The 25,034-nt window shown below is 37.4% G+C and overlaps 3 protein-coding genes across 6 annotated transcripts; 2 read left to right on the top strand and 1 right to left on the bottom strand.

Annotated features, from left to right (window-relative positions):
* Positions 1–217: 217 nt before the first annotated feature.
* LOC147292232 (proline-rich family protein) lies at positions 218–6,993 on the bottom strand. Its single transcript, XM_086237143.1, has 7 exons — positions 6,490–6,993; positions 5,563–5,612; positions 5,396–5,441; positions 3,817–3,894; positions 1,918–2,037; positions 1,189–1,268; positions 218–776 (listed from the first exon to the last, which is right to left on the bottom strand). Exons 1-7 carry the CDS (start codon positions 6,886–6,888, stop codon positions 668–670), a joined length of 882 nt encoding a protein of 293 aa, XP_086093269.1. The 5' UTR covers positions 6,889–6,993; the 3' UTR covers positions 218–667.
* A 707-nt stretch (positions 6,994–7,700) lies between these two features.
* On the top strand, positions 7,701–12,774 carry LOC147292231 (protein N-terminal asparagine amidohydrolase family protein). 4 transcript variants are annotated; one of them, XM_086236258.1, is made up of 9 exons: positions 7,701–7,879; positions 8,686–8,871; positions 9,285–9,349; positions 9,457–9,556; positions 9,684–9,722; positions 9,827–10,018; positions 10,420–10,598; positions 10,830–10,949; positions 11,429–12,774. In XM_086236258.1, exons 1-9 carry the CDS (start codon positions 7,826–7,828, stop codon positions 11,547–11,549), a joined length of 1,056 nt encoding a protein of 351 aa, XP_086092384.1. In that variant the 5' UTR covers positions 7,701–7,825; the 3' UTR covers positions 11,550–12,774. The 4 variants fall into 4 exon arrangements, with proteins under 4 accessions (XP_086092384.1, XP_086092385.1, XP_086092386.1 ...); XM_086236259.1 differs by lacking the exon at positions 9,684–9,722; XM_086236260.1 differs by lacking the exon at positions 9,827–10,018 and having other exon boundaries at positions 7,702–7,879.
* Positions 12,775–15,087: 2,313 nt separating this feature from the next.
* On the top strand, positions 15,088–19,360 carry LOC147292230 (DNA-binding bromodomain-containing protein). Its single transcript, XM_086238723.1, has 3 exons — positions 15,088–15,702; positions 15,787–16,411; positions 18,066–19,360. The coding sequence occupies exons 1-3, from the start codon at positions 15,296–15,298 to the stop codon at positions 19,146–19,148; spliced, it is 2,115 nt and encodes a 704-aa protein (XP_086094849.1). The 5' UTR covers positions 15,088–15,295; the 3' UTR covers positions 19,149–19,360.
* Positions 19,361–25,034: the final 5,674 nt, after the last annotated feature.

The raw sequence follows: 25,034 nt of genomic DNA, 5'->3' as shown, positions 1-25,034 counted from the left end.
TATATACGAAAATTATAGATAGACAATAAGCAGTAGAAATAGATGCTCCAATTCTATCAGTCAGTGACTCAGTTACTCATTAAATACAATTCTCCGGCAATAAATAAAAACGAATTACCAAATATAATTTACAAATGAAAACCAATAATTTAAGAAAAAGAATATAACAAGATCTCTTACACGCCTGAAGAACATCAGTTCATTGCATCCTCTGATATAGGAAATCTATGAAAATTGATTACGAAGAAAATTTCACAATAACCAGACATGCAGACATAATCTCAGCCTCAACAACTGAACTATTTGGAGCAGAAAATTCACAACACTCAAGTTACAACCCATGGCAGGAAAAAAGATGGGAACCTGATACAGTTCTCAAGCTTTTGTTAACATCTACCCTGGGCATAACAACATTTCTAATCTTATTGATGGTGGCACAACAATGTGAATATTACAGCAAAGTGTAACAAATGTACAACTATCTATAAAAGGGACTAACAAGACAATTTATACAGTGAACTTGCTTGAATATCTAACACTCTGCCACCAAAGTTGGATGATTAACTTTTTCCTCACTCCTGAAAGAACTAAACATGAAACTACTAATTTGGGGAGAAAGTCCGTGAAGGTGCTAAATGTTAATGCTGTCTGATAGAGTTAGCATGGATTAGTTTCCAGCAGCTAGATCATTTCTGAACTGTTCTACCAGTGGTGGAAGGAGAAGAGCAAGCCTAGACTTGTACCTTGCAATTCGCCGCAGGCGTTCTTCTCTTAATCTACAAGTAAAACACCAAATAGCTAGTCAGCATTTGCAGTATGTTTTATCTGCAAAAAGAGTTATTCCAACTTTTTTGAAATGCATCAGATCTCGAAATATGTAATATGACTCTTCTTTACCCAAAAAGTTATAAAAAGGTATAAAGTATAACAATATATAAATATATATAGGGTGTAATGTTCTCTTGCCAAATATCTTGCATGTCATGTTGCCTACTGTCAATCTAGACTATACATTCAAACAAGAATCCACCTGATCAATAGTTCAGACTGCCATTCTGGCTAGTAAATGTTTAGGTATGTAAATCAGCCTTATTAATCCTTAACAAAGGAAAAATACGAAAAATTTGTAACAATCGAATAGCCATATGTTTGTGTGTGTAACAGAACTAGTTGGTGTGAGAAACTTACCGTGCTCGAACCTTTCTAGCACGTATGACATGTCTTTTTAACAGATCTTGTGGTGATGAATGTTCAATGGATTCCTCATCCTGAAAGCAATAACAAGGAAACTCAACTTGCAATGATCTAGTTAAGTGCTATAGATGCAATCATTTGGCATGGAAAAGAATAGATGAAAAAAGATAGAAGCTTCAACTTTTAATTTCAATGCCCTTTAATATAAAACTTAGTAGATTCAACACATTCGAAAGTAAAACCATCCTGTCTAAAAGGTAAACCAATTTTTTATTTAAAGCTTAAAAACATAAAATAAAAGGCAGAATTAAGTATCTCTAACACATGAATAACACAAACCTATCGCCCACCTGCGGTGTTCGGGTGGTTAAGAACCTCTGATCCTCCAAATTTGACAGAATATATTATATATAATTGTATTCATGCAAGCATGTTTTATCTATGTACCAATTTACTTTCTCTTTTTTCTCTGAAACTCAAAAATGTGGTAGCATACAATGAATGCATCCATGTTTTATCTATGTATCAATATATTTTCTCAATCACCCATGAAACTAGAAATGTAGTATCATGCAATGAGTTTCCCATGGAATAAAGGAGGACTTGCATTACATGATCACAACCATCATGTTCAAACTTCAAAGTACCCAGAGCTTAACACAAGGCACTCAACTAAAAACAATGATTGATTACTTAATAACAATAGTTATCAGAAAGCCCAACCTCATCTTCATCTTCATCATCATCTTCTTCTTCACCTTCTTCCTTCTTCGGCAGAGTAGCACTTGCCATAGGTATAGGTGAAGGTTTTGGAAGAGACCTTACAGCATCACCATATTGTGGCTGCCAATCGAATCAAAATTCCCAGAGCATTAGGGGAAAAGCATTAGAAAATAAAAGTAAAAAAGGCCAATGGAAAAAAAATAAAATAATAACACTAGTCCCCACATTCTAATTCTACATGCAAAGCCAAAGCCCAAGCCCAAAGAAGATTAAGCAGAACCCAAATATTCAAGGGGACTGCATGAAAAGAAGGATGATAATGCAGCACGAAACAGCAGAACCACCTCAAAAATCAATTTAATAATTTACACATTTATGTCATTAGAGATTTGACTAAATTTTTTAGTTGATGTCACACAAGTCACAACCCTCTGCCACTGCACACTTCGTATCAGCTGTAATTTGTAAAACAAAGATAAGACCCTTGATACAGTGGGGGAATTTCCTCAGTGACTACTATAACTTATATATTACTTAATGAAACCATAAAATTGGAACACAAATTAAATGCAATAAAATGAAATAATTTGATCTGGAAACTAATATTCTAAAGGGAAGTAAAAGTTCCAATAATGTGGTCGGTATCTTCCCAATTTCAATTGGTACAATAAACCCACAAATGAGTGTAACAATTATTAATTTATCACTACTATCATGTGACAAAAACTAACAGCTACAGAAATAAGGGGTGATCTGTGTGGATAGATATATAGTGTGTTAAGCAGAAGATATAGGGCTGGGCACATTATATGTCTTCCAGTCAAGTCATTCTAGAGCAGTTGAAATACAAGCCATTGAAGTTATATGTGCTCTAACCTAAAACTGACTTGTATCCAGATTGAATAGTCTTCAAATATAAGATGTGAAATACCTATCTTCTAATTACAGGCACAAACTATCTAAACTCAATTGCAGTCTTGCCTTGTTGGGGTAAGAAAATATAAAAGCAATATAACTATATAAGCACATGTTGTTAAAGCCCCATGGGCCTAACTCATCCTCAAAAACCTACTTGTAAGGGAGGATTGCCCAAGACTTATACACTGTACATGCCAACTATATCCAGGTGATATGGCTTATACATTGTACATCCCCCCTCAATGCCAGGGTGGACCCCCTGCCACTCGCATGTCCCCCTCCAAACGGGTTATCGGGCACAAATGGCCAAAAATACACCAGACTCTGATACCATGTTAAAGCCCCATAGGCCTAACTCATCCTTAAAAACCGGCTTGTAATGGGAGGATTGTCCTAGCGATGTTGGATATCTAACAAGTAACAAATGTATCCTAATGAATGTGTTAGGCCATAAAAATACGTGAATCCATCACACAGATAGCTGACAAAAATACAAGCCATCTTCTTTTTCTGTTGTAGGAGGACCACAGCATTTTGATGGCGATGATGTGAAGCTACTAATACCACAGTAAGGCATTTTATCCTAACAAGTGTGTTAAGAGATTTATTTTCTGTGCAATAAGAAAGTAGATTAGCTTGTAAAGGTAGTAATAAGATGATACTTCATAACAGATCCACTGTTTCATATGACCAGATAATTAATTCTGGAGACGTTAGCATAGAGTTTGGACTGGATGATTTCAAAAGATTGCTTAACAAACCATTATTTCAGGTAACTTGTATTCTTGAAATATTAACAAGTCTATATGAAGTTGCATTTGTAGATTTAAGCCTTTCTAACGAAAACTTAGGTTGAATTGAACAAAAATTTAAGCTTGCAGACAATTGAGTGTCATAATGCTATAGCATAAAGCAAAAAAAAAAAAAAGGACATGCATACAGAAAATAAATCCCAACCAATAGGTCCAAAATGATGCCAACCTGATTTTCTTCAGGGACACCATTCCTCAACCATGACCGGCACAGCACATATAGAGAAGCTCCATCTGTTATCCTGACCTGCATACATAATTGAAAGTAATTAACACCAACATAATTGGTAAAATAAGTATTATGTTTGATGGGGATTGGGTTGGATCAGATTATGTAGAGTCTCCACAGGAGGCCAAAAGACCGGGAGTCAGCTCAACAGTTCCTAATTAAATCCAAACCTAACTAAAAAAGTTCTGCCCAAGCTTGCACGATGTTGATTTGGGGTCAAGTCAACCAACAAAGTTGTGACCCCACATTCTCCCTCCCTTCCCTTCCCCCTCACACCGCTCTCTTTCATGTAAAGAGAGGTCATTCAAGACATATCCGTGGATGACTATGCCCAATAACTAGAATGCATTACTACATATTTGCAAGTGGAATATTTATGTGTATCATAGACACCACACTATTCTGCCTACACATACAATATGTACAGATGCACACTCACACACATTAAGGTTCTCTAGAGCAGCTCTCTCAGTCCGAAGGTAATTCTCAAAACGATGCCTGCACATTGTTGTGCTCACTCTACACTGCCATCATAGGATGTAGATAGTAGATACATGTTATAATGTAAAGAAAGAACAAAAACATATCTGATTTTTTCTCTCTTACTAATCATTCAAGGAAATTTAAAGGAAAGAGAAACATCTAATGACAGTTTTCTTCCCTCAAATATAAGTAAAAAGAACAACAAATTAAAATATTAATATAATGCTGATTCTAATCCAGCCAATTTCAACAACATTAGACAGAATTTAAACATGGTCCAGACCTCTGCTCAAGGTAACTAGATAGATTCTCTTCCCTCAAGTCAAAATAAAGTGACCGGGGCCCTGCAAAGGGGAAGAATTGATCTGTACCACACCTAAAGTCATCTCATTACAAATAATTTGTTTTATGTGCTTTATATGGGTGGAGTATGTGACTCACCAGCAAAAGTTGCAGATTCACAACCACAATGCCCTTTTAAAAAAAAATGAAAATAAGAAATAAAACAAAAATGTAAAGATTTTTAATAGAGATCTGAATAGGAAAATCAATCACAGTCTAGGTTGTTTCTATCATCTGCAGTTATTTCCATAAAAAGCCTTCATCAATGAAATATAAGGACAAATCCTTCGACCAACAACTTAAAAACTTTCAAAAATATATCTTCAATATAGCATGAGATAGCCATTTGTTCCACTAATTATGCTCCCCTTTTAACCACTAGCTCCTCTTACTAGAATGAACCTATCAAATGATCAAGGAAATGCATGGACCATTGAATCTATCAAAATCCACACCACACATGTAAAATTACAATGAGATCAAGTGTTATAAAGTAGATTAAGGGATAGAATGTGCACATGATAATGGGCAGAGATATCATGTGAACATGACCTCCACCAAGGGATCTTTTGACATCAACAAGAGAGTAACCTTTTCAAATTAAGTCAAATTTAATTGTAAGTCTTAAGAGCATTTTCTGACATATAGATATTGTAAATGCACAGCCAATCAGCAAGCATGAGCGTTTTCTTACTTTTCGATCTCTAACGACGGCTAACGTATCATCTCTGCTTTTATCCCTACAGAAAGCACAACAAGAATACTATTTATGTCAGTGCAAAATTAAAAAATTAAAAATAAAATCCTTATTGCAAATAGAATAATTAGAAATAAATGTTGACAAATTACATAGAACATTACCTATTGTCTTTATTACCATTGCAGTCAGGAACTGAAGATAGAGGAGCAACCTAAAACAGAGAGAAGACGCTGAATAAATGACAATGAAGGCACCAAATCTTGCATTCTGATTCAACAAGATGATAATGTTGATACAAAATGACAATAAAGGCACAGAAAAAAACTAAATGTAAAAATCCTATATTCAGGTTGCATAGAACATTCCTTATGGTTAGACTTGTAGAAGCCTGCTCTCAATGAAGTGTTTCACTAACTATAGGAAAACTAAAGTCTGCATTGCTACAATTAATTCTTTCTCCTATTTAAGAGTCTGAAGCATCAACATCTGCAAATATATGCATTCTTCAAAGTGATCAAATTCAAAGCTTCTGATAAGGCATATCTTCAATCACAGATTGAAATGATACACATAAATATATGGGTAGAAAAGAAAGAGAAGGACAATTGTACCCATCTTTTTACTATTTCTATATGTCAATTTGACATTCTATTCCCCTGATAAATTCAACAAATAAGATGATTTCAGAGATGTGTGCAGTAATGAATCTAGAAAAACCCATATGAAGGTAATGGGATCATGCACCATTGCCTTCACTCTGCTAATCATTCAGTTTTAACTTTTAAGGTATAGGTGCAATATAATATGTGGATAACTAGCATTAAATGTGAAAATTATGACCACGATTAATCGAGCATTGAGAAGATAAAGAAAAGGGCTTTTCTGAGTCAAAGCATTCTATATGAAAGCCTAATACAAGTTCACTCTAAAGTGTAATTTTCCATATAAAAACATATGTAAAGAATAATTGAGTGTAAAAATAGGAACAACCCATTATCAAAAAACCAAAAGAAACAAGAAAACAGAAAAGCACAAGTTTAAATCTAGCACAGAAAAGAAGAATAAGAAGAAGAGAAAAACGAAGAAACCTCGGGGGTTGCAGAAAGGGGAAGGCCCTTAAGATGAGGGAGAAGAGGAGAGGGGGGTAAGTTGTGGGTGTTGGGTCTCATCAAATGCACAGCAGCAGAATGAGGATGAGGAGGGAAACTGATGAGCGGCGGCCGAGATGGGTTGTAGGCCCCACCACCTGGGTTGGCCACAGTGACTGTGTGGTCAGCGGTTGTGGTGGGTACGGGCCGAATGGGCTTGGGAATGAAGCCCCGACCCGAGGAAGCAACCGGGTACAGAATGCCCGGATGAGCTGCTGGTGGTGGTGGTGGTGGTAGTTGGGCTGTGAAGAGATGAGGAGGAGGGACTGGAGATACGGGTCTTGAGGTGGGCCCCGTGGTGGTGGTTGTGGTGGTGGTGTGGTTGGGATCTATGGCCATGTTTGGTGGTGGTCTGCTTGAGACTTGAGACTGCTGGCGGGGAATTTTGGGAATTTTGGTACGCTTTGGTTTTCAAGTTTTCAAGTTTTAATTTCAAAGTTGAAAAAAACAAAACAAAACAGTTGCTCCCCAGTCCCCACCGCTCGCTTTTGACGCTCACTTTTGTGCATCTTATTTTTTTAGATTTCGGTTCATAAAATATGCGGTTTGGGGTCCTAATCTTTTAGTATTAAAATAAAATTTAATTCCAAACTAGACTGTTAAACTGAGTGTCAAATAATATTTTGAGTCCTACCAAAAATAAACAATGATATTTATGGTCTAGCAAAACCCCTAGCTCAGTTCAAACACTTGATTAAAATTTAAGCATCAATCTCCAATTTTCTTTATTGACCCAAAAAAAAACTATCTTCATTTTTTTCTATCTTTGTATTTCATCTTTGTATTAATAAATGTGTAATTTTTTAATAAATTAAGTCGATCCATGGTCCGCGCAAGCCGATAATCCATCAAAATACTAGGATGGACCGGCTCGCAAGTCAACAACCAAACTATATGCACAACTCTACATTTGTATCTCTTTTATATATTTTTTGACACACAATTAGTCTTCATTTTTTAATAACTATAAATACATAATCTGAAAATTCAAGAAAATTATATTTAAAGTGAAATATTGAGCATTTATTTATTGAATGAACATGTTCACTCGGCCCATCAAGTTGGGTCCTATTTTGGTCTGACAAAGTTGGGTCAAAGCCCAATGAACCAATAGGCTGCGGGATGAATGACACTAAAGTCTAAACCAGCTGTCACTTTGAGTCTGAGCCGTACTCCAATTTCCTCTCCATCTGTGAGTCTTCCTTTTACTCTGCAATTCTCTCTCAGTCTCTCTCGCTGTCTCGTTGAAGTCAGAAGCTTGTTTTGTTCCAAAATCATGATCTTTGTTGATGGGGTTTCTTTTCATTCTGACTCATCTACATCGCCTCAAGTACTTTCTCTATATTGGGGTTTTTTTTCCTGTTCTTTTTATTTTTCGTTATTTTTTTCTTTCACTCATTGCAAGTATTTCATATACTCATCTGCTTAGTTCACAGAATGGAAAACCCATTTTACATTTTATCTTTGTCTGGTTGCTGAGAAATATGTTGAAAAGAACCAAAACAATAAAGTGACTGATTACTGCTTGCCTTACTTGAGGCGAATTTAATGAAAGATTCGAAATTTGTGCCAAGTAGAGGGTTCGGATTGTATATGCATTTGTAGCAAACATTTCATTTATATTTCTAATGCAATTTGAGCTTTTGAGGGTTACAGAAACTCTCATCTCAGTAACTATATTTTCTATATGTATAAATAGTTAATCTTTGTGGTTCAAACTTTGAATTATTATGTGAAAATCCCAGTCTGACATTGCCCATTTTGTATACATGTCACTCCTTACCAGCAAATCACAGTCTGACATGCCCATTTTGTATACATGTCAGTTTCTGATCTGCTGCTGGTAAGGAGGATTGTGATGGCGCTAGCATGCATGTGATGCAAATGTTGAACAAATTTAAAAGTAAAAATTCTAGCTTCACAGCCTTCACACCTGTACTCTGCAAGAAGAGTATGGTATGAAGTTTGTGTTTTACAAATCTTACATGTATAATTGAAGTCAACTAGAACTTCAAATAACTGCAATATATCAGAAACAGAATCATGGATTTTCATCTGACTGATAAACTGCTTGCAAATTCATGTACTTTATGTAATGAATGCATAATAGACCTCGTAACTTTTGCTTATGAACAGGGATGGGATACTCTGGTTGCTTTGATGGAACACCCTGTTCTGGTATCTGCCTCAAATGAATTGAAGACTGTGCCGGAGAGGAAGTTCTCAGTACCTGAAGAGTCAGGTCCAGAGGGATCACCACTTAGTAAATGGGTTTATTTGTTCCAAAGAGAATATGCAACTGTTGATCCTGCATTCGTGGATGTACGTTTATTTCTTTATTTCTTTAGGCAAACACCTGTGAATTTATGTCATGAAATTTTCATTTATACCGGAGAAAGACAGTATTTTAACCTTTTCTTAATTCACTAATTATTATACAATTCCAGTTCAACTGTTTAACATTTCTTCTAACTGATATATATCATATGGAAAACCATCATGTTCTCAGGCCCTTGACAGAAGGATGTAATGTATCTTGAATAGTAAGATTTCTTTAAAAAAAAAAAAAGTATTTACTGTTAGTAGTCTCATCAGAATGTTAATTGTTTTTATCCATATGATTGATTGTCATCAACTGAGTGCTTTTGTGGCAATTGAAAATTTAGCATCAAGAGTATTGTTAATTTTTCACTTCACTAACATCATTTCATTGTTCTTGATCTTCCTCATCAAAGCTTGTTGGCACTGATGAAGCAACAACCTGTGTGGGTGTTGCCATCCGGAACCCAGGAAATGGAATGTAAGAAATGGTTTTATTAGAAATATAATTTGTTGAAGAGCTTAGCAATTTTCAAAGAGTTCTTTTATATTTGGTTTTGCTTTTCTCGTTTTGTTTTCAAACCGCAGGACCTCAGTTGCCCATATGGATTCTCCAAACATTGTGGATATGGGTCTCTCCCAGATGTTGTCACTACTTGTTGATCACAATAAGGATGCAGAGTTAGATGTATTTTTCTATAATTCTGAAATAATCTGTTTCTTAAATAATTATATTTTCTAATTGATTTTATATTATGCAGCATGAATAAAAGTTTATCTTTTTTTTTTTTTTTTTGCATATCCACCAAATGCAGGTGCATTTAGTTGGTGGTTTTGAAGATGTTTCACCTAATGTTTGTCCCAGCATCCTTTACTTTGTTATTGATTTTCCAGAGATGTAGTTATCCACTCAGAGACAGAATAATTGAAGCTGAAATGTATTGAACTTTGTGTGCAGCATGGTAACTGTAACACTCAATCAGAGAGTCACGCAAAGTTGGATGGTTATTCCTTTCCTTTAAGTGCCAAAATTATTGAAACTTTATCGAAGAGACCCGAGAAATTTCAAATTCGAACTCTCTGCATTCTTGGGCATAACACTAGAAGGGATCCTGAGGGAAATGCATACCCCATTTTCAATGGGTTCATGGTTAGCTTGAACTTCATGAGTTTCTATATCAATTTATTGTAGGGTTCATGTTCATTTAGGTCTATGCAGAAAAGCAAGCCTTTTTCTTTCATTATTAGAATATATAGCACCTAGAAAAATATTAAATACAATTCATGAGAAAATAGGACATGGTACAGCATGCATTCAGTTATCAACAAATCTATTTTGTGTCTACATGCATTTTGCAGACATAGATTTATGGTTATATAGGGTGTTTCACTTCTGGGATGTTGCTGATACACTATGCCCCTCAACACTGTAGACCGTGTTGACTTCACTGTGTGGTCAACCACTCACAGTGATCCTCTGTGATGTTTGCAATGTCCGGTAATGTGTGTGTGTGTTGTGTTCTGTTAAATTTTTGTACTCTTCTTCTTCAGGTAGTTACTTCCACTGGGTCTATTATTCCAGCTAGTTTTGACAGAACCTCAAGATGTCCTGATGAAATTGTCAGGAGAATTCGAGTTTCTGCATCCTATGAGGACTCCAGTTGGAAAGGAAAATTACTGGAAACATATGATACCCAAACTGATCAATTTGAAATAGCCCCATGCTGCTGGTGAGAGTTTTACTTCATGATATATGTCTTCGGCTTCAATATCTCTAAAAATATCTTTGTTCCGAAAAAAAACTGTTAGAAGCTCAGCTGTACAAGTTTTGCATTGTGTTCAACTATTCCAGCATCCCTGACCGTACATATATCTTCCATTTTTCTTACGTTTGTAGTTGTATGTCCATCATTTTCCCATTGTATTTATGCTTTGCGCTCTACTTTTTTCTATTAATGTAGGACCAAACGCCAATTACATATTGCTGTGTCACTTCAACATTATTCTGATTCAGAAATCCTCCTTATGTGTTCTACTTCGCCTTCTGCTGAGGCCCCAGATTTTGTGGAGAATATAAGAAGGTATGCACAAATCATCATTAGACCTGTTTTAGAGTTTTCAAACTTCTGTTTGATAGTTTGAGTTTGAAGCGTTGGTTATGCAAACATGAAACATGTGGCGCTCACGCACAAAGTATTGGAAAAAGAAAAAAAAAAAGGAAGATATTTCTACATAATAAAAAACTAAAGAGTTGAGTAGGAAATCTGGAGCAAGTGGATCACAATTAGATGCATTGAAGTTTTCATAAGATTTCTTCATAGTTTTGGCGCGTTAATTTTTCTGTCCTGTGGCGTCTTAATCTATCAGCCAACCCCTATACCTTTGCATTTCTTAGAAAAAGGATATCTTCATCCCATACAATAATATTAATTTCCAGATATTGCTTTAAGCTTATGATATAATCTTGCTGGAGCTGGTACCATGATAGCCTTTTGAGCATGCACAATATGGAGAAAAACAATTCATTATAAAATGATAATTTTTTGTTCTTCCTCTTCAGGCAGTGGGACTACTTGATTGAACACCCAGATTGGAGAGAAACCTTTCCTAAGAAACAGCCACGCATATTTGAGAGGACGGCCAACGGAGGCTGGAAAAGCCAAAAGGTGTTGATAAATTAGTCATTAGACGAAGGTTCTTTCTTAACTTGACCTCTGTGTCAGTTGCTTAAATAAGTTCCATTCCTCATTTGGACGATATTGTGGCCAAATACACACTTCTTTTACTCATTCCCATTAGGTGATTTGCAATTTGTGTAGCAAGTGAAACCATATTTAAATTGCCATTGGGTAAATAAGAACTGATTTCATGTAGCAAGTGATCCAACTCAGGTCTGTTCAGTTCAAGGTCATAACCGATGAAGCTAAATTAACAAAGTTAATATGTCACCTTGTTTTTAATTTCAATTTAAAATGTTTTTTTTTTTTTTTTTTCCATAGTTTGAATAAGATAGACTCCTAGTCAGATAAGACTTGGGTTGGTTATGGTTAGTGGGAAGATAGGATTATTGGAGTTAGACTTATCTTATTTTTACTGCATGTTGGGCTATGAAGTTTCTTGAGCTCAATTCTGTGAGGGGTTGCACGCTCGATTTGGCCCCAACACAGTTCCAAGACTTGTTCGGTGATTTGGTGAAATTACAGCAGCTGGGATCTGTGCGTGATTATCAAACAGAGTTCGAGAGCTGGATATCTTCCACAAGGCTGACAAGTGAGTTGCTTCATTAGCGGGTTGAAAGACACAATCAAGCTCATGTGCTTGTGGGGTGTCATGCATCCTTATCAGCGGCCATTGGGTTACCCTGTTGGTTTGAGGCACGTAATTTATCTCAACAACGAGAAAATTCCAACCAAATCAAATCATCACATGTTTCATCTCCGCTTTGAGTGAAGCAACTAACAACTAGTGAGATGCAAAAGCGGAGAAATAAAGGGCTATGTTTCAATTGCGATGAACAAATCAAGTCTGGATATCAGTGCAAGAATTTATTTATAATCTCGTTTTGTTGGGAAGCAGACGATGTGCGCATGGAACAAGATGACTGTGGTTGAGGCTTGCGACATGAGGACAAGGCTACTTGTTTAGGAGGAATAAATGTAACCTTTTTTTTTTTTTTTCAAGTTAAAATGTTGTTTTGGTTTGGATAAGATAGGCTTCTAGTCAGATAAGACTTGGGTTAGTTATCATTAGGGGGAAGATAGGATTAGTGGAGTTAGACTAATCCTTTTTTACTACATGTTGGCATTAGAGGGCTTAGAGGATTAGTTGCATGCTTTTTCCACTTTTTTCTCTTATTCGGCTGTAATTATCACATATTTAAAGGTGTTAACTAAATGAATAAAACAAGAGTGCTACTATTTGCATACATTTTTCTCATTTTTCCTCACTTCATACCTCCACACTGCTCCCACTATTGAAATTTCTCATATACACACCCCTCACAATTACCTAAATACTCCAATTCATTAATCTTATCAAATTTCTCTTACACACTTCATCCAATCCATAAAAAACAATACACACTCACTCAACCCTTTCAGAAAATACCTCACCCCCACTCGATTCTAGCCAAGAACACACCCATGTATACCAACATCGTCATCGGAGCCGTCACCACCGCCGTCAATCCGCTGTTGGTGGTCTCACCACCTTACTGCAACACCATAGCTATTGTTGCCAACTCATAGGTATACCTAAGCTAAATTTTTTTTTTATTCATATGCAAATATAGCCTTTTTTATCAAATTTAATCCATCTCAAGACCTATTTTTGTGTGTTTGAGATAATTTGGAGTACGGGTTTTCTAGGTTTCAAGATTGAAACTTCAGGTTTTGATTATAGGGTTTCGCAGGTCGTCCAGCACTGGTCTACCTAACATTTCAGTTTCATTCGGTAGTAAGCTGTCAAATCTTTCAGTTTCATTCAGTAGTAAGCTGTCGAACGAAACCAATTTGTTTGACAGATACCTGCCGAACTATCATTGATTGTTCAGTGGCTTCCTGCCGAACCACTTGTGTCATTTTTATATTCGTTGTATTTATTTCTCTTATTAGGTGCTAGGTCTTATTATGAGAGAGATAGACACATAATTTCTTAATAAGTGATTTTTTTGAGTGGTTAGCCCTTATGAGATAACTTCACCAAACAAAAAATAAAAAAACATCATCCAATCTTAAGTAAAATAGAGTTCGGGCATGGGCGCATGGCTTGCAATTGTGTTTGGCGGCCCATTGGGTTAGCCTAGTGAAGTGTGATGGTGTGATAAAGATGAGGCCCAAGGAGAGGATACACAATACTATGTACAAAGATATAATTTTGAGCATTTACTTAAAAATCATGGGTGAGGTAATGAATGCGAGTTAAGATGTGAATTTGGTTTGGAAATTTGGATGGGCCATTCAGGAGTCGTGAGAGAGGAAACTATACGAATAATATGAATATGATATAGTTTCCCAATTCCCACCCAACCCAAATACCTAATGACCCATGCATGATTGTGTAAATGGCAAAGAAAGCATACCATACCATTTTAGGACTTGGGAGAAGAAGAAAGAAGCATCACAATCTACTGTCTGAGTATGGTGCAACAAATCACAAAGGGTTCACATATATAGTCAAGTAATATGTAAAGTGACATTTCACCTTCTTGTTATTTACGAATTACGAGTAATGAGAATATGAGATTGTGGTTGTGGATACTAACCAGACCAAACATACTAGTGTGAACTCAGAAAGGAAAAGAAAAATACTAGTGTGAACTCAGAAAGGAAAAGAAAAAAAAAAGAGAGATGACATTGACACTCTTCTACAAATGCATGAGCATGGAATGCAAAAAGTTGTTTTTGAAATGCAAACAACCTTTCTAAAAAAAAAAACAACAAATATTAGGGGTGCCTTAGGTATTTTATTCAAAAATTATTTAAATTTATTTTCTTTATTTTATCTATAAATATCATTGATTAAAATATATAAATGACAGTTTTTTATTGATGTGGAGTCCGTGATCCAAAAAAATTTCAAACCAATAGCTACGATTTATTTTAGTTTGCAATCAAGGCCAAATTTATTAAATTTTTTAAATTTCTTAACGATTTGATAGTAGTGATAACGTGACGACTTGAAACTCCATGAGTATGTAATCAAATCATTAAAAAATTGGGTTTTTATAAATTTGTCCTTGGTTGTAATGTAAAGGAATATAACATATGTGCTACAGTCATTGTATCTTACACATTTTGATTTAATGATAAAAAATTATACCTTAAGAGCAAAAAGATGAATATTATTAATATTTAAGAATGAGTGTGTGTATGTAACACATGCATGTCTATATAATAAAATAAATTTTATGGAAGTAAATCATATGAATTTAACATAAGTTAAGATCCAAAGAAAGTGGGTCTGTGCATGAGAGGGCACGACTCTAATCAGGCTAACAATGCCCAACAATCCTACATGGAGAAGAATTGAAGATTGAATAAATGGGGATGACATTTAAAGGACAACCAAATCCTTAGTGAATACAATAACATGTATACTTAAATAGGGATAAGATGGTCAATTAGCTCATTTAGCCGCTTCCCACTTTCCATTTTTCAGTCGCGTATATATATTTATACACACACATATACATAAAAGAGTGAAAGAAACACAAACACATTCACGCACGGAAAGCTACCCACCCACCCAATCCAAGAACAACACCAACAGCAACGATCTGTTTTAGGTAGGTGTTTAATTAATTAAACCCAAGAAAACAAAACCAAAAACAAAATAAAAAATCAAATTCAAAAACAAAAAAGAAGCTGCTCATATTATTTGAAAGCACAAAATGGAGGGATGAGAATATAAGAGTAGATGGAACGATATGATGAACAAAATAATGACGGACTCCAATCCCGACTCCAGAGACGACGTCGTGACGATGAAAGGTGGCGGTGGCGGTAATACTAAGACTCAACAACACGAAACGACGTCGTCGTCGACGTGGGGAACATGGGAGGAGCTGTTGCTAGCGTGCGCCGTTAAACGGCACGGCTTCAAGGACTGGGACTCGGTCGCCATGGAAATCCAGGCCAAGACCTCCCTCCCTCACCTCCTCACCACCGCCTACGACTGCAAGCTCAAGTACCACGACCTCCGCCGCCGATTCACCTCATCCCTAAACGACGACGTTGTGGCAGACCACGACCCTATCCCCTGGCTCGACGACCTCAGGGAACTCCGCGTTGCTCAGCTTCGTCAAGAGCTCCATCGCTACGACGTCTCCATCCCGTAATTATTACTTTTTTATTTTTATTTTTTAAATATTTTTATTTTCACGTAAGATTTTTAGATCTGAGTTGTTTTAATGGTCAGGTCGTTGCAGTTGAAGGTGAAGAGGTTGGAGGAGGAGCGAGGGGAGAGCTTGAAAGACGGCGAGGATGGTGAAACCAAACCAGATCTGGAGGAGGACTCCAAGGGCAAGGGACACAGATCAGAAAACGACAAAAAACCACATCACGACGAACAACCGGACGACAAGCCCGACCCGCCGCTCCAACAACCCGACCACGAGAACCAGTCGGTGAACGGCTCCAATTCCACCTGCTCCAAAAGCCAGGACAACAACAAACCCGGTCGAGAAGGTGACCGCGTAGTATCCGAACCGGACCCGGTCCCGACCGGTTCGGTTGAACCGGAGAAAGGGCCGGGCGGGAACTTGGAGTCGGAGTCGGATTCGGATAAAGGAAGCTCCGAAACTGTGGCAAAGAAGCGGAAAGGTGCGGCGGCGGCGGCGTCCTCGGGGGAGATGAGGGAGAGGGAGAGCAGTGAGGCGCAGAGTTCGGCGAGCTTGACGAGGAAAAGGAATAGGAAACGACGTCGCAGAATGGACCTGCCTTCAGACGAGGTATTGCTGAAATCACAGCCGTTGGTTGCGGTTCTCCAGTTGATCCGAGCGCACGAGCATAGCTCCTTGTTCGAGCGACGCCTCGCAAGCCAGGTATTTTTGCTTATTTCGATTATTTCCTTATTTTCCTCGTTAATTTTTTCTCCTTTTAAATTTTTATTTAATTCGCATCCAAATTCCAAATTAATTTCAAGCTTCGACACATGCATGCACCAAACAATGGCAAGTTAACAAATTATCAATAGAATGGCCAAAAAAAAAAAATTATCAATAGGGATATTATGAATATAGTATTTAAAAAACCAAAACTGAAAGACATAAATCTTTTTTGTTTTTTAACAATTTATTTAGTTTTTTTTTTTTGTTAGCATTTTATTGTACTTGTGCTCAACAAGTGGTCATGATGTTTCCAATAATTTGGGACCACTTGAAGATGGTTTTGGACCTTTGGTTGCTCTAAACAAGTAAAGATGAAAAAACGCACGCATGCGGCTGAAAATTACTGACTAGACTAGTAGTGACTGACCACTCCCCTACTGTTCTCTCCAATGGCTAAAGCGATTCATAATACTCTGATAATCTGATTCACTTAAAGACTTAACATGATAAAAAATGGAGACTTTAAATATACGAAGGAGTCATAAGGACAATGATTAGATTTATTTTAATAAATTATTAATTTTACAATCGTATTAAATTAATAAATATGTTATTTTTCACTCATCTCTTTTATTAAATTGCTTATTGAACTGAACTGGGTATACATTTTTGTTCGTTTTAATAAAACATATATAAATATCAATCGTTCGATTGAATTTTAAAGTTGGTAATGATAAACATGTAGTCACATGAGTTTTATGTTTAGGCCCGGATAAGATATCTAGCATCTATGTTAGATACATCACATAGGGTGTGTGCATGCTCATAACTCCTAAATCACGGTTTAAAAAAAAAAAAAAAATTGATTTTGCTTTTGACTTTAAACACCTTTGGTATAATAAATTCCAAAAGAAAAAAGTTTAAAGTTTATAAATACTAAAACATTTTGCTTACACCGTAACATCCGTAGGTTGGTCGCGGAGCCTTTTTACTCAATCCATAAATTTATAAAATAAAAAGGCGTCATACAAACGGGGTGGATTCTTCACCACCATGGACCCCATTAGGCATGCCTCCCACCTCTTTTCATCGAAGATTTTTTTCATTTCTTTATTTTTATATAAAAATCTTTTGGGATTGAGCCTCCAGATTCTTTTGTTGCTATGTACTTTTCATAAATGCCTTTATTTGGTTTTTTGCGAAAATATGGAGTATTAGAGGGACAAGCGTCTGTCTAAAGTTGAGTTAATTTCGATTTAATTCAATTTTCATTTTTTATTGCCATATGGGCCAATGAGGTCTTTTTGCTTTTTTCTTTATCCTACTAAGCAGATAGGCCCAAGATGAATTTTCCTTGTGAATAGTGGACCCTTGCTTTTGTGACTTGAGAGCCCATATTTTAATGAGGAAAGTGTTCAAAAGCCCATTTTTCAATTTGGAATGGGAATGGGGCTTACACATTTGCAATTCCCAATTCATGTTTGACCTAGTTCTAAACATTACTATAATAATTCGTTATTAGTGTGAGACTGCTTTTTTTTTTGCTAATAGGATATATATATATATTTTTTTTTGGGTCCACATGCAAAGAAAGAGTATGGTTTTTATTTATGCACATGAAAATTCAAACTGTGGTGTGTGCATGCAGGAAAGTGAGAGGTACAAGAGCATGGTCCAGCAGCATGTAGACCTGGAAACAATACAAACAAAACTCAACAAGGACTCCTATTCCTCTTGCACTCTCACATTCTACCGAGATCTCCTGCTCCTCTTCAGCAACGCCGTTGTTTTCTTCCCCAAATCCTCTGTTGAGTCACTCACCGCTCACCAACTTCGACGCCTCGTCTTAAACGAAATGAAGAAGAATAGTCTAATCACCAGACCCGACCCTTCATTGGAGCCATCAGACTCATTGCCACGACCTGCAAGTCCAAGCTGTCCAACCCAACCACCACCCAAACGTCCTCATGAGCTCGAAAGGTCCGACTCCTTGCTTGCCAAGCACAAGTCGACTGCACCCATCATAGTCTGCCGAAAACGAAGCTCAATTTCATCAAAACCCAAGGGTACGGAGCAGCAGCAGCAACAACAACAACAACAACAACAAAAGGACGAGAAGAAACCAGCTTTTGATCTTAAACCACCAAATAATGTGGCTGAAGAACATGGTGGTTCAGTACTGAAGAGTGCTGCTAAAGCCAATAAAGAAAGCAATACGGTAACTGGAACCAGAAGCTCGAGAAGGACCACGACGACTCATCACGAAAATGTCACAAATAATGGTAGTACTTCCAGCAAGAAACAAGGCTCGAAAGCCGCCAGTGAAGCTCCGAAAGCTGATAAGAAGACAAAAACCACCACCGATCGAGAGGCAGCGGCATTGGACAAGAAGCGAAGTGCAGCAGCAGATTTCTTGAAGAGAATAAAGCGTAATTCTGCTGTGGACACATTGAAGAGTGGTGGTGGTACTAGTACTAGAGGTGGAGAACAGAAGAGGAGGGGGAGTACTGGCAAGGTTGAGCATAAAGTTAAAGAAAGGGTATTGAGGCAAAGTGGTGATAGGAAACAAGTGAATAATAAGGAAGAAAGCAGTCCGTCCAAGCGAAGTGTCGGAAGACCGCCGAAGAAGGCGGCGGCGGCAGCTGAGGCCAATGGAGTTTCACCAAAGCGGACAAGGGAAAGTGGGGGGAAGGAGGCTTCTAGGCGGCCCAGAAAACGGTCTAGAAGGTAATTAATTGAGTAGCTTTATATATGCATGGGCTACTTCTTTCTCAATCTGTTGTGTATATTAGGCAATTAACACTATTATTCCTAGTTTGGCACTTGATTAGCACTTGTAGTTTTTGACCTTCTTGTCCTTGTAACTATGCATCTCTTTTCCCTTTGATCTATGTTACACCAAAGCTAGTTAATGCTCTCATTCATTATGATATTCTTGTTGTATATTTGTGGTGGAAGTGTAATTTGCAAAAATTATGATATGATTCTACATAGGGCTGGGATTTTATGCCGAATTACCGAAATTTATCGAGAGCCGACCGCAAAGTGCACCGACAATTACCGAAAATTGAGGTAACCGATACCGCCATTTCGGTATTAGTTCCGAACCGTCTATTTTGGTAAAGGCATCGGCTTACGGAATGCAATACCGGCGGTATACCGATACCGAATCCCAATTTAAAAAAAAAATAAAAAAATCATTTTTATACATTTATTTGATTAATTTTATACCGATACAGATTTTTTTTTTTGGTTTCACTCTCGAAGTCTCTGTCTCTCTCTCACTCTCGAAGTCTCCTTGTGCGATCCCAAATTCCCAACCACTACAGCATCTCGCCATCTCCAGTGACCACCACTACAGCATCTCCGACCACCACCACCACCATCTTAGACCCCAAACACGACCCACCACCACCTTAAACCACCAGTTCAGCCACCGTCGCCTCCCTTTCTCCCTTTCTCCCTTTCTCTCTTTGTCTGACGACTCTCACCAATCACCACCTCTCTCTCTGTCTAACCAGTAACCATTGTCGCCTCTCTCTCTGTCTAACCACCGTCGTTACTCGTCGCCTCTCTCTCTCTGTCTCACGGCCCAATCACCCACGCCACGCCAATCAGAAGGTAATTGCTCAATTAGGGTTTCGAATTGGGGTTTTTTGGGTTTCAATTTATTGGGGTTTAAATTTAGGGTTTCAAAGTTTCAATTTATATTTTGTTTGTTAGGAATTCATTAGGGTTTCAATTTAGGGTTTCGAATTAGGATAATTTCTCAATTAGGGTTTTAAAATTAGGGATTAATTAAGGGTTTTGGGTTAGGGTTTGTAATCTGCATATATAAATGGCTTGAAATATAATTGATCTTCATGGTTTCCTTGCAAGGTTGAAGCTTCGTGTTGCTTAGTGCTTAGTGCTTAGTGCTTAGTTGCTTACTGTTAAGAGATTGAGAGTGAAGCTGGCTGGTGGCAACGATCAGGTATATGGATTTCAATATTTGATGGCTTAGTAACTTAGTTTGGCTTAGTTGACATAAATTGGGTTTGATTTTGAATAAATTGAAGTAATGGGATTGTGTAATGTGAATATGTGATTTTGATTTTGGGGTTAAGGGTTTGTGCTGCTTGTTAATTGTGCTTTGATTTTGGGATTGTGTAATGTAAATATGTGATTGTTAATTGTGCTTTGTGCTTGCTGAAATGTTAGTATTAGTATGACATATTGACTAATTGACATGTATTAGTGTATTAGATTACAAGGTTGTATGATTTGCATTTTGCAAGGTTGCATTTTTCCACCTAAGATTTGTGTCTCTGTTTTAGGATATGATGGATTCCTCTAGCCAATCAAATACACTAGGTGCCTCATTAGGGTCTGTACCACAATCCCAAACACAAACACAACCTTCACCCCAAACACAACCTTCACCACAAACACAATCTCAACCCCAAACAGTCGCTGAAGTGGGAGGAAAGAGGAAAAAGGGTAGTTCTATTGTGTGGGAACACTGCAAGAAAATCCAAAAAACAGATGATAAGGGGGTAAAGCATACCATGGGGGTTTGCAACTATTGCCAAAAGGAGGTACCTGCTGATTCTAGGAAGAATGGGACCACTGGGTTGAGAAGTCACCTAGATAGATGCAAGCTTAGTCCTTTTTATGATAAGGGGGATCCTACTCAACCTTTATTGACAAATGAGACAATTGGTGCTCCTTTGGTTCCTTGGTCCTTTAACCAACAAAGACATGAACAAATGCTCGTGCAATACATCATTATTGATGAGCAGCCCTTTAGGACAGTTGAGGGAAAAGGGTGGAGAGCCTTCATCAAAGATCTTCAACCTAGGTTCAAGATTCCCGATAGGAAGAAGGTGGCTGCCCTAGTGTGGGATTTGTTCTTAGTGGAAAGGGCTAAGATATTAAGTGTGATAGGTGACCAAAGGGTAAGTATCACAACCGATACTTGGACCTCGATCCAAAACATCAATTATATGGTAGTCACTGCCCATTTCTTGGACAGTGACTGGAATTTGCATAAAAGGATCATTAATTTCACTAAGATCACAAGTCACAAGGGGGAAGATATAGGGAGGTGTCTAGAGGGGTGTTTGAACAGTTGGGGGATAAAAAAGGTGTTTAGCATTACAGTGGATAATGCTAAGACAAATGATGGGGCTGTTGAGTACAAGGCCAAAAGGTTCAAGGCATTAAAAACTTTAATGCTTGATGGCAAGTACTTGCATATGAGGTGTGCTTGTCACATCTTGAATTTAATTGTGAAGGATGGGTTGAAGGAGCTTTATAGCTCAATTGAGGGGATAAGGAATTGTGTGAAGTACATTCACTCATCCCCAGCTAGGTTAGACAAGTTTAGGCAATTTGCCATCTTAGAGTGCATGGACAAGATGGCAAATGTGCCTATGGATGTTTCTACAAGGTGGAATGCCACTTATAAGATGCTTGACAGTGCATTCAAGTATAGGATGGTGTTCAAAAGGATGGGGGATGAATCGGCTCCTTTTGTGAGTTATTTTAATGAGTATGAAAAGGATGCATCAAGAAACCTAGTTAAGAGAGTGGGGCCCCCGGGAGATGAGGATTGGGACAAGGCAAAAGCCTATGTGCATTTTCTTAAAAGATTTTATCAAACAACATTGAAACTTAGTGCCACCAAGACTTGTACTTCACCCATAATTTGGCAACAAATGGTTGGGTTACAAAGTGAGATACTGAAAAAAGTGAGTGATGTAAGAGATCCTACATTGCAAAGGGTGGCTTCTTCGATGATGGCCAAATTTGACAAGTATTGGGGGAGTTTTGAGATAATAAACAAGCTTGTATTTGTAGCTGAAGCACTAGACCCTAGACTTAAATTTGAAATGATTAAAATATCCTTCTCCAATATTGGAGCCGATCCATCTAGGGTTGAAGAAGTTGTGGGTGAGGTTAAACAATGCTTGCTTGCTTTGTATGATGAGTATAAAGGGAGTGGAACCAATGAGAGTGAAGCTGCCCGATATGTAGGGGGTCGGGTAAGGATTGAGATGGCTGATGATGATGTAGAAGAAGATCTAGGAGCCGAAATGTGGAGAGTCCTTATACAACAAAGGGTTGAGCAACGACTTGTGGAAGTATCCAATGAAGTAGATAAATACTTGTTGGATCCTTTTGAGAGTGCAACATCGGCTGATTTCAACATCTTGAATTGGTGGAAAGTGAATGCAACAAGATATCCAATCCTTGCAAAGATTGCCAAGGATATCTTTGCAATTCCAAGTTCTACCGTTGCTAGTGAGAATGCTTTTAGCCTAGGAGGGAGGATTGTTGATCCTTTTAGAGCGTCATTGACTCCAAAAATGGTAGAGGCATTAGTGTGTACTAATGATTGGCTTAGAGCCGAAGAATTTAGCTTCTACAAGGAACCAATGGACGAAGAGGTTGAATTTTATAGGGATCTTGAAGAAATAGAAGCAAGTAAGATTTTGGTGTTTCAAATTTCAATACAATTTAAATTATATTGATTGTTCTGTTCTGTGTCTAAGTTTGTAATTTATTTTACATGCAGCCTCCACTTTGATTCAAGGAAGTGCAAGTGCAAGTGCAAGTGGACCCAGTGCAAGTGCCATGCCTCTTTCTTCTACTACTACATGATTAAATCTGAGGTACTTGCTGGCTGCCTAGTTTGATTATTTCTGTTTGCAGGTTGTTACTAAGTTACTTGGTTTGGTGCAGAGGTTGATTTCTGATGGTTGTTTCATTTGCTGCCTTCCATCTGCCATTTTCCAGCTGCAGAGGTTGATTATTTCTGTCTGCTGCCTTCCATCTGCCATTTTCCAGCTGCAGAGGTTGATTTCTGATGGTTGTTGAACTTGTTTCATTTGTATAATTTAAGTTTTAAACTTAAGTTTGTAATTTGCAAGGTTGTAACTTAAGGTTGATTTCTAATGGCTGTTTCATTTGTATGATTTCTAATGCCATTTTCCTCCTTCTAATTTGTTAATTATTCACAGGTTAAGTGTATGTGTGTGAGACTTGGATTTGTTTAGGTATTGATATGGAATTATGGATGACATATTGATATGTGATTTTGAATATTTGTTTAGGTATTGGTATTGTATATTGTATATTTGTATGGAATTATGGATGACATATTTGTAGAACATATTGCTGCCTTCCATCTGGCCATTTTGAATCCATATTTTATTTTGGTTGAACAGCATTTTAGGCTTCAAATTGCAGATTTGATGAGTGTTTGCAATAAACTGCTGCTATCGAATATCCATTAGGCTGTGCAATTCAGGTGTTCGGTACTTCGGTATTACCAATACCGCCCGATGCCGCAAAACACCGTACCGCACCGATAAGTGGGGTTACCGCATTCTAGCGGTACGGTATCAGAGCCGAAATACAAGGATTCCGACCTCCTTCGGCCGGCATGCGGTATTAAAGGTTCGGTACGGTTCCCGTACCGAACCCACCCCTAATTCTACATGTATATACATGAAAGTAAAACCAACTTTACTTGAGTAAATTTTTTCCTAGTATTAGAACCCCAAACCCTACCACAATTATTCATTGATCATTTACCAATGGTCACAGAGCATGGTCTAATCAGCTAGCAAACATAATGCGTAAAAGAGGCAAGAAAAAGTAGCATATATAACTAAGGAATAAAATTTCGAGTTTCGAAGAAATTTCGAAGATTTTTAAATTTCGACAAAAATTCGACCGAATCGACGTAAATTGCTATCAAAATATGAAAATTTTGAATGAAACTTTACCATATGTTTATTTAACATATTATCTACTACATTAATAAAAAACATTGAAGAAACCAAATTATATGGTAAGTTTCATGTGATATGTGATGAATATAATGCGCGCCGGAGACAAATATATACTGTTAACAAAATGCTTCACTAATTAATAATTACTTCAATAATACCTCAATTTTATTTTTACTACAATATTGCCACATGAATTACAAAAGTAATCAATACCACATAGAGTTTCTAGGAGGTTCAAAATTTTCGCTATCTTCAGTATCATCATGTCCAGAATAGGTGTAATGCGAAAAATAATCACCTCAAGATACTTCTCCAGCAGAATTTTGCATGTAATTGCCAACATGCCAATCATATGAATCAAGAACCTGTTGTGGTTGAATTTGCCCATAAGCATACTCATTTGAAGAGTTTGTCTCTTGTTGTGCCAATGAGTTCATATCAGACTCAACCGATTAAGGCAGATGTGGTGGGTAGAATATTAGAGGGTTTTGCCCATAATTATAATTGTTACTTCCTACCCCCATAGAGCCAAAAGTGGTGGATAATGAATTCTCTTCTTCTTGTGTCAAACTCTCATGACCTATTTGTCTGCAACTATAGACTATAGACTATAGCCTTTTCCTGTGGCACCAATTCCTAGTCCGACATGCCTACTCCCATGATCTTCATCTTGTGTTGCATGTGTGTAGTTTGCTTCGATAGAAAATGGGCTCATATACTCTTGAGAATATCTAGTGCAATCTTCATTTACACCACCACCACCACCACCACCACCACCACCATCACTACCACTACCTCTACCTTCACTGTTGGTAGGAGTGCCCGATCTTGTGTCA

The sequence above is a fragment of the Dryas octopetala genome, chromosome 3 (genome assembly GCF_963921425.1).
Source record: "Dryas octopetala chromosome 3, drDryOcto1.1, whole genome shotgun sequence".
Classification (NCBI taxonomy): domain Eukaryota; kingdom Viridiplantae; phylum Streptophyta; class Magnoliopsida; order Rosales; family Rosaceae; genus Dryas; species Dryas octopetala.
This window is presented reverse-complemented; position numbering and strand designations above follow the sequence as displayed.